Here is an 8,735-nt window from a genome sequence, read left to right as displayed (position 1 = left end):
CTTTCCCCGTCTTCTCCACTGCCAACTTCCCTTCTCAGCTGCTAAGAAATGATTCCAGCAAGACCCAGCTCAGGAGCTCAGGCCCTCGCTACGCTTATGCTCTATGAGGCTGGTGGGAGGGATGGGGGAGGCTGGAAGCCCTATTATAGGGACTGTAAAGGGAGTCGGCTGTGAAGCCAGGAATAAGCTGATGTTAACTCTTCTAATCTTCTGGAATCTTCCTTCCTTGACTCCTATGATACTCTGTTTTCTAGGGCTCTCCTCACCACTCCAATTGCCCTGTCTCTGGATCTTCAGTGGTTCCCAGGGCTCAGACCTGGGTCTTTCCATCTGTTTACTTTCTAGTAAACACTTGCATAGTTATTCCTATAGTTACCTCTATAGGAATAACCCACAATTCAATATCCTCATGTTACCTTATTCATGTCCAGTGTTGCCAACTGTCCACAGAAGCCTTCACCCAAATATTTTTACCATCACCTTCATCTCAACCAGAATTCATATTCTGCCCTCAGTCCAAAGCAGTCCCATCTCCCAACTTTCCAGCACCTGAGCTGGAAATGCCAACCACGCAACTCCTCTGAAGATCCTGATAATACTCTGTCCTTGTCATGCTCTTCTGTCCCTTGCTTGCAGACACAGGTGTCAAGCACAGGCTTTAGGCCAGGCCAACTTACTCATTTAAACCCCAATTCCACCACTTCCTAGAATGGGGATATTAGAAAACATATGTCAGTCTGCCCTAGCCGGTTTGGCTCAGTGGATAGAGGGTTGGCCTGCTGGCTGAAGGGTCCCAGATTCGATTCCGGTCAAGGGCACAAGCCCAAGTTTTGGGCTCGGTCCCCAGTAGGGGGTGTGCAGGAGGCAGCCAATCAGTGATTCTCTCTCATCATTGATGTTTCTGTCTCTCTATCACTTTCCCTTCCTCTCTGAAATTTCCTCTCTGAAATCAATTAAAAAATATATATATATATATAGCATATGTCATAGTCTTATGGGGATTAAGATATAGTTATATTGGATATGATGTGCTTGATACCTAGTAGGTGTTCCATAAATGGTTGCTGGATTGCTGTTACTAATATTTTTACCTTTGAAACTTTACTTAGTAGCCTAGACTATCATCATTCTAAACCTGGATTCCTTTTACAATCTTCCAACTGACTCTCCTGCCTCCAGGCTCATTCTTGCTAATCATTCTGCACACTACAGCAAGGTTAATTTCCCAAAAAATAGCTTTCAGTCTCAGCACACCCCTGATGAAAACTTCTAGGGTATCCCAGGACCCTCACAATACAATCTCCACTCTTGGGTCAGCACTGCCAGGACTCCATGCCCAACTAGACCCCTGATCCCAGAGCTTCCCCACCCCAGTCTCCCCACCATCCTACAAACACAGCTCCACCTCGTCTATTTCCTTTGTCCACATGAGCCTCTTTCCTAGAAATGCCCTTCCTTGAGCTTGACCTCATCAGCCCATTCTGATCTCCTCTCATTCCTAGCACACAGAAGGTGCTCAGCCAACACTCACTGGATTGAATTAAGGATGGACAGTCCTCTACCTCTATTTTCACCAAATGTTTGCTCAGGGTGGGGCGATAAAGCAGATCAATTATTGAGAGAATGACTGGGGAGGAGGCTAGATGCGGGAAAGAAAACACTGATGGGGACTGGGAATGAACAAGCCTCCAACCCTCAGGGAAGGCAGATACCTTATCTCTGAGCTGAGATAAGATAGTGGCCATTCCACCTTCTGGGGCTCAGCAGCCAACCCAAGGGTCAATGAATAGTAGAGGGCAAAACCCCTGTCCTCACGGAGGGGATTCTTTGAGCTGGGAAGGGAAGAGGCTTTCCTAGAGACCAGAGCAGGCAGTGATAAGGGTGGATGGCCATCCCAAGGAACCCCATCCCAGGAGGCATGACTGGTCATTCCTGGGACCTATGTGGGTGAAATGGATAACCTCTGGGGCCAAGGGGAGACAAGATGCCACGGCAGGGGGCTCAGTGGGGTGGGAGCAGTCCTATTTTTGCTAAGGGGAAGGAGAGCCATTCCAGGGCTGATGGGGAAAAGGTGTCTAGTCTCCCGGAGGCATTGAAAGGGCGGCCAACTCTCAGGGCAAAAAGGACGGAGGAGTCATCCCAGAGTCTCCTGGGGACAAAACCTGTGACCTGCTCTCGATAATGGCGGCAGAGGGGTCTTGCTTCAGGCTAAGGAGGGCGGGCAAACATCCCTTGGGGCCCAGGAGGTAGGGGCGGCGGCCATCGCTGGAGGCAGAGGGAAGGGGGAGCAGGCGGGTCTTCGGGGACAGAACTCGGCGACCCTGCCCGGAGTTGATGGGGAAGGCAGTCTCCCGCCGCCAGAGGCTGGGGACTGCCATCTCTCGGGGTGGAGGGAATGAGCCGATCATCCCAATGGACCAATGGAATGAGATCGGTTACCCTTCGGGGACGATGGGATGGAGCAGATACCTTCCAGAACTGAGGGGGAGGAGCGGCCATCACAAGAGAAGGTGGGCAGGCAGAGGCCCCGTTCTCTCTGAGGTGACAGAACAGCCATCTCCGGGGGCCGATGGGGAAGAAGAGGATGTCCCCCAACTAAGGGGACGGAGTAGCCTAACGGTGGGGCCGTTACCCATAGCTTGCAAGTCCTCTCAGCTACCGGACGGGTCATTTCCGCCCGGCCAGCGGGACTCGGCGAGCGGTCTGACAGCCCCTCCCCACAGCCCAGGACCCTGAGGGCGGGGCCTGGCCCGAGCTGGACCTGAGGGCGGCCTCCTCTCACCTCCAGGGGCAGCGACTCCGCCATCGCATCCCCGCCGCCTCCGCCCCCGCGCAAGGCATCTGGGAAGTGTAGTCTCACGGGCGCCGGGGGGCGGGGCTAGGAAAGGAAGTGTCCCACTCACTTCCGTCCCAGTTGTGACGATTTGGGTCTGCACCGGAAGTGCCTGTGCTGCCGATGTGGGACTCGGTGATTGCGGTTTCATTCGCTATTCCTTGTTCCCCCGGCTGGGTATTTGCGTCGCACCATGGCGGTAAGGAGAGCGGGTAGGGCGGGGTCCGCATCGGCAAAGCGCTCCCAGGGCCTGGGAGACTGAAAACAGAGGGAGGACATCAAGAGAAGCGGGTCGGCCAGAGGGGGCGCCATTCGCTGGCCGGGCCGTACTAGATGCACGGGGGTGGAAGGGAGCGGCGCTGGACCGTACCAGAACGGGTGCCGGAGTGGGGGGTGGGCGTCAGTATCACAGAGTAACCGGAATTGGCTAAAGATCTGAGGGGCCAGAAGGGTGTGGGCGTCAGCCGAGATCTTGCCCACTCCAGCGGAGGCCGGAGAGGGGCGCTATTCAGCGCTACCCAGGAATTCCCCGTGGCGGGGTCATCGGCCCAAAGCCGTAGCTTACCTGGGAAGCCAGGCGGTGTCAGCCTAGTGTTGTATTGTCCGAGGGTGTGCAGGAGGCGAGCATTGCTGAGGTTGTTGGAAGGATGGTTTCTGCCTTAAGCAGGATTGCCTGGAGGAGGGGTAGGCATCCCGAGGATTGGCTGAGGTGCAGCTGGGACTCTGTAGCTACCAGACTGGTGGGGAGGGGAAGAGGACCCTGCTGAGGAGGGCTCTGACAAGCCTCTCACCATTCTTCTGCAGCCCAAGGGCAAAGTGGGGACAAGAGGGAAGAAGCAGATATTCGAAGAGAACAGAGAGACCCTGAAGTTCTACCTGAGGATCATACTGGGAGCCAATGTGAGTGCCTGGCTCTTATTTCTGTGGCCCGTCCAAGGTCCCAGAGTCCTCAGTTCTGGGTGGTGGGGGCTGCGGCAGTGGTGTGGTGGTGGTGGTGGTGGTTTGTGAGTCAAGGCTTTAGAAGAAAATTCCAGAAATCAATCAATCAATCGGTCCTGTACAAAGGACATGTTGAGTAGTCAAAACAAAACAACAAAATGAGATGGACTCGAGAGCCTTGACCACTCCAAGTACAGAGGCTTCTTTCCTAGGCTGATGAGTCAGAGGGTAGTCTGGGTACTCAGACCTCTGTTTCCCCCATCCTATAAGAAACAACCTGTCTTCTTCCACAGCCTGGCCAAACTCTTGGTCAGAGTCAAGGGAGGTCCATGGTTTAGGGGTAGCTTTGATCCCAGCCTGATCCTGTGTCTGCTTGCAGGCCATTTACTGTCTTGTGACCTTGGTCTTCTTCTACTCATCTGCCTCATTTTGGGCCTGGGTAAGTGTTCCCCATCCTGGGAAGTGGGTACGCACATAGGGTTAGTGGCTGGCCTTTGATACTCCCACTCTTGTTCGCAGATGGCCCTGGGCTTTAGTCTGGCAGTATATGGGGCCAGCTATCACTCAATGAGCTCAATGGCACGGGCGGCCTTCTCTGAGGATGGGGCCCTGATGGATGGTGGAATGGACCTCAACATGGAGCAGGGCATGGCAGAGTGAGTGTCCCCCGCCGCCAGCTCAGGTGAGCGGCCCCAGGGCTGTGGTGCTGGGGCCCAGATAGCCTAAGACCCACAGCTGCCTGCAGCTTGAAGGGGTGGGAGGTGAATTGGGGCCCATCTACTATTTTTGGCCCCTGCAGTCTCCCTTCCATCCACAGGCACCTGAAGGATGTGATCCTACTGACAGCCATTGTGCAGGTGCTCAGCTGCTTTTCCCTCTACATCTGGTCCTTCTGGCTCCTGGTGCGTGGGTTGTTGGACTCCCAAGAAGGGGCTGGGGCATCTAACCCATCTCTTCCTTCATTTCCTGAACCTGGCTTCAAGTTACCTTTTCTCTCCTAGGCTCCAGGACGGGCCCTTTACCTCCTGTGGGTGAATGTGCTGGGCCCCTGGTTCACGGCAGACAGTGGTGCCCCAGCGCCGGAGCACAATGAGAAAAGGCAGCGCCGGCAGGAACGGCGGCAGATGAAACGATTATAGCCACTAACGTTGTGACCACTGGTTGCTGGGCCTTAGGTGGCTCTATCAGGCTGTATGGCCCATGCTAGGAGTAACGAGGGCCTAGTCCAGGGGCCAAAAGCAGTCTAAGGCATAGGATTGTTGAATAAAATGGTTTAGAATGTGGCTAATGGCTGTGTGATGATGATGAGGCGTGAGGCAGGAAGAACCAATTCTTTGGTATTTCCCTACTGCTATAGACCTTGAAAGCAGGGGTCTATACCTTGAAAGAAAAAGGCTCTTGGATTGGCTAAGAAAACTTTATTATGCTCCACGTGTTCAGGGAGCTCATGCATACACACACACACACACACACACACACACAACACACAAACACAGATAATACTGCTCAAGGCACTGGCCACTGGGTACAGAGTGACCCCAGCGTTGAGAAGATGCCCAGAATTCTGCTCTGGCCCCTCCTCAATCTATATAGTCTTTTGCATGCAGGCTGTGGCCCAGGTAGATATTCTGGAGGCTGCGGCTTCACACCTCCAGGCCAGGTCCCTTGCTCAGTCCCAGTGCCTGCACCAGGTCTTCTCCAAGTCCGCTCTTCAGTGTCCGTCTCACTGCAGGGACAGAGCAGGGTTGGAGGGGATTGATTGCTGGGGATAAAGCGGGCAGCGGGTATGTGGGGAGTACTCACAAGATTTGCGGTTGCCACGGGAACGCTTGCGTTCCCGAGCAGCTAAGGCACGAGGACTGCTCTTGGTCACTGACTGCACCAGCAGGTCCATGATCTCATCTGAAGTGTCACTGGGTGAACTGGAGCCTGGGGATTCTTCTGGGGGTGCATTGGAGGCCCTCACTGCTGTGGGCACTGGGGAACTGCTCTGGACCAGGCCTGACAGAGACCAGATAGGAGGTCAGGCCAAGGTGGCCCCAAAGCAAAATCCGTTCCCCTAGCGGCCACAGGTCCCACCTCTGCTGCGGCGGCTGTGTGTGGCCTCTTCAGGCTTACTGGTCAGCAGACTCTTCATGCTGGCGTGACTGTCTGCATCACCCTGGCCTGGCCCACTACCCACAGCCACTGGGACAGATGGGTTGCTGGGGGCTTCCCCAGCCACTCCTGAGAACTTCTCTGTCTGGAGAGGGGAGAATGATGAGCTGGGAGCCAGGGAAGGAAACCATGGGAACAGCAGTCAAAACCTGGAAGGGGCACGCACCTCAGTGATCATGCGTCCCCGGGTCTTGTTGCGCTCACGGTATGTGGCCCGCTTCTGCTGCTGCTGGAGCACCCGATCTCGGCAAGTCCGGTACTCCAGCGAAAACTCCCGCAGCGTGTGGCAGAACTGCATGATGCGCACTTCACGGGCTGCCTGTGCGGTGTACCCCAGGTACAGCAGGAAGGCGTGGAACCTAGGCAGGTCAGGATAGGAAGGGATGGTGAGTCCTACTTGGGGGTGAGGGACAGTGGTGGCGGTCCCGCCTCTCGGGCCCACAATCCCACCTGTTGCAGACACGGCGGTGCACTACTCGCAGCATGGTAACGCGTCGGGAACAGTGGGCCAGGAACTGGGTGAGGCGGGTACGCAGGGCCGGGGCCAGCTCATGCTTGGCCAAGCTCCGCAGACTCTCCTCAGCTGCATGGCTCCGATGCTCCAGCTGCCCCAGGTTCTCAGCCAGCTGTTCAAAGTCCACCTGGAAAAGCAGGGGGGTACACAGGCTGTCCCCCCACAAGAAGGTACTGCCTGAGGCTGCCTCTGTGCCAGGCTGGTGAGCCAGGCCAGAGGAACACAGAGGAGATGCAACCATTGCCCTCCAAAAGTTCACGGTCTACCACAGGAAACAGACAAGTCCATTTGGTCCATTGGAGAACAGAGAAGGTTTCTTGGGGAAGCGGCAGCTAAACTGAGACCCAAAGACTGAGTAGGGATAGCCAGGCCAATAGAGGGAAGCATTTCTGGCACAAACATCTGTAGCTGAGCCAGCCCTGGCACAGCTGTTGAAATGGGAAGGGAGAAGCCAGCCCCAGGAAGCAGCACTCCCTCATGCCCTGGCCAATTTTATTCAAGCCCCTGGCTGGTGCTAACCTTGGCACAGCGGATCAAGCCGGGGATTTCTGAGTAGAGGTCGGAGGAATCAGGCCGCATCTGGAGCACCAAGGAGCAGAGATGGTGCAGCAGTGATTGCCTGCGCACGGTGTCCTTCACCTCTGACACTTTCTCCAGGTAGCTCAGCTCAAAGCCACTGCTCTGAAAGGACTTTGTCTGAGCCTGGGCCGGGCTGGCTCCAGAGCCTGGCTCCCAGCCCTCATGCGCTGTCACTCACCTGGGAGCCATTGAGGAAGTTGCCCACAGCCAGAAGGGTGGCCAGAATGCAGCGGAAGGTGGCATTATGCACCAGCTGTTCCATGCCCACTTTCAGGTCAAACAGTGGCTCTGCGATTTCCTGGTGTGGGAGGCCAGGGACTCAGACTACACGGTCATCATACTCATCTACCCCCACTGCCTGTCCCACCCATGACCCAGGTACCCGTTCCATGCTGTCATAGTCCAGCTTGAAGGCCCAGAGTTGTAGGCGGGCAGCCAGGCCCCCGATGGAGGCAAGAGTCATCAGGAAAGTCTCAGCTGGGGCCAAAGGTATGTCAGGGTTGGCCAGGTGGGCCTCCTCGATCTTCTGCCGCTCCTCTTCCGTGGGCATCATGGTCAGCAGTTTCTGAGGACACAACACCACCCCATACAGGCCAGTAAGTGCTGGCCTGAGGCCTCAGGTGTTGGTTTTGACTCCCCCTAGGCCAGTGGTTCTCAACCTTCTGGCCCTTTAAATACAGTTCCTCATGTTGTGACCCAACGATAAAATTATTTTCGTTGCTGATTCATAACTGTAATGTTGCTATTGTTATGAATTGTAATGTAAATATCTGATATGCAGGATGGTCTCAGGCGACCCCTGTGAAAGGGTCGTTTGACCGCCAAAGGGGTCTCGATCCACATGTTGAGAACTGCTTCCCTAGGCTATCTGGGGGAGCCCCAGGGTCTGGGGACTGCTATGCCAAGCCCCTACCCACTACTAGAGGGTCAGGAAATGCCCACTGACCAAAGGAGAGGGCTGGACCTCCCATTCCCTTCCACACCCCCAGCTGGCTATCCCTACCTCAATGCCGTCCTTGCTGACAGCAAACTCATCGAAGTTGACCAGGGCAGCCTTGATGACATGCACCGGTGGCAGTGTGGTTAGACCAATGTTGATAGCGTTGCTGCGCTTGGGGTCCAGCACTGTGGTCATTGTCCGGCGGCCCTCACCAGCTTTCTTTGAGGTTGAGGGAAGGAGAGTGTAAGTTTGGGAAAGGGACTAGCTGGGGCAACATCCTAAGAGGACACTTCAAGGGCCCCCCCAAATGGCGGGGTCTCCACACAGCCATGAACCTGGGATGTTTAGAGCCTTGGGATGAGCGTAGATGCCAGTTAGGGCTCTGCTGATCCCTGTTGAGACCTCAGACAAGTCCCTGCTCCTCTCTTTGCCTCGCTTTCCCCATGTGGGAAATGAGCGGCAGCCCCAGTAGTTAGGATCCTTGAGCTCTGATTCCCTCCCCTCGCCAGTGGGGTTACCCTGCAGATGAGGGTGCATTTACCTTGGAAGGTAATACGTCCTTGGCACGGGACTCAAACAGGTGTTCCAGCCGGGCTGTGTCCACAGAGACAGGCTCCAGGGAGGCCCACAGGGTGGAGCAGGGCCCATAGCGGCTCCCAGAGCTTCCATGCCCCCCAGCCAGCTTCAGCTCCCGCCAGAAGAGTTTGACTGTCTTCCTCTTGGTGGGGAGGGCTAGGCCGTCAGGCGCTGATGGGGGAAGAGGGGCAGCTGGC

General features: G+C 55.6%; 3 protein-coding genes across 4 annotated transcripts in view; 1 reads left to right on the top strand and 2 right to left on the bottom strand.

Moving 5' to 3' along the window:
• Positions 1-2,842, bottom strand: part of LRRC29 (leucine rich repeat containing 29) — a 12,118-nt gene extending 9,276 nt beyond the window's left edge. Inside the window, exon 1 of the mRNA XM_015567859.1 lies at positions 2,783-2,842. Within this exon, the coding sequence (XP_015423345.1) occupies positions 2,783-2,806 (24 nt within the window). The 5' untranslated portion in view covers positions 2,807-2,842. The remainder of the gene's footprint in view (positions 1-2,782) is intronic.
• A 62-nt stretch (positions 2,843-2,904) lies between these two features.
• Positions 2,905-5,056, top strand: TMEM208 (transmembrane protein 208). Of its 2 annotated transcripts, none has more exons than XM_015567860.1 (6): positions 2,905-3,032; positions 3,638-3,733; positions 4,152-4,211; positions 4,292-4,428; positions 4,572-4,674; positions 4,774-5,056. In XM_015567860.1, the coding sequence occupies exons 1-6, from the start codon at positions 3,027-3,029 to the stop codon at positions 4,909-4,911; spliced, it is 540 nt and encodes a 179-aa protein (XP_015423346.1). In that variant the 5' UTR covers positions 2,905-3,026; the 3' UTR covers positions 4,912-5,056. The 2 variants fall into 2 exon arrangements, with proteins under 2 accessions (XP_015423346.1, XP_006769860.1); XM_006769797.2 differs by having other exon boundaries at positions 2,906-3,032; positions 4,590-4,674.
• A 269-nt stretch (positions 5,057-5,325) lies between these two features.
• Positions 5,326-8,735, bottom strand: part of FHOD1 (formin homology 2 domain containing 1) — a gene marked incomplete at its 5' end in the record, with an annotated part of 15,356 nt that continues 11,946 nt past the window's right edge. The window contains 10 exons of the mRNA XM_006769838.2: positions 5,326-5,498; positions 5,576-5,773; positions 5,852-6,014; positions 6,096-6,288; positions 6,380-6,570; positions 6,963-7,124; positions 7,201-7,320; positions 7,405-7,587; positions 8,026-8,181; positions 8,504-8,730. Of these exons, the coding sequence (XP_006769901.1) occupies positions 5,416-5,498; positions 5,576-5,773; positions 5,852-6,014; positions 6,096-6,288; positions 6,380-6,570; positions 6,963-7,124; positions 7,201-7,320; positions 7,405-7,587; positions 8,026-8,181; positions 8,504-8,730 (1,676 nt within the window). The remainder of the gene's footprint in view (positions 5,499-5,575; positions 5,774-5,851; positions 6,015-6,095; positions 6,289-6,379; positions 6,571-6,962; positions 7,125-7,200; positions 7,321-7,404; positions 7,588-8,025; positions 8,182-8,503; positions 8,731-8,735) is intronic.

The sequence above is a fragment of the Myotis davidii genome, unplaced genomic scaffold (genome assembly GCF_000327345.1).
Source record: "Myotis davidii unplaced genomic scaffold, ASM32734v1 scaffold243, whole genome shotgun sequence".
In the NCBI taxonomy this organism is placed as follows: domain Eukaryota; kingdom Metazoa; phylum Chordata; class Mammalia; order Chiroptera; family Vespertilionidae; genus Myotis; species Myotis davidii.
Note: the sequence above shows the minus strand (reverse complement) of the source record. Positions and strands in the feature narration are given on the sequence as shown.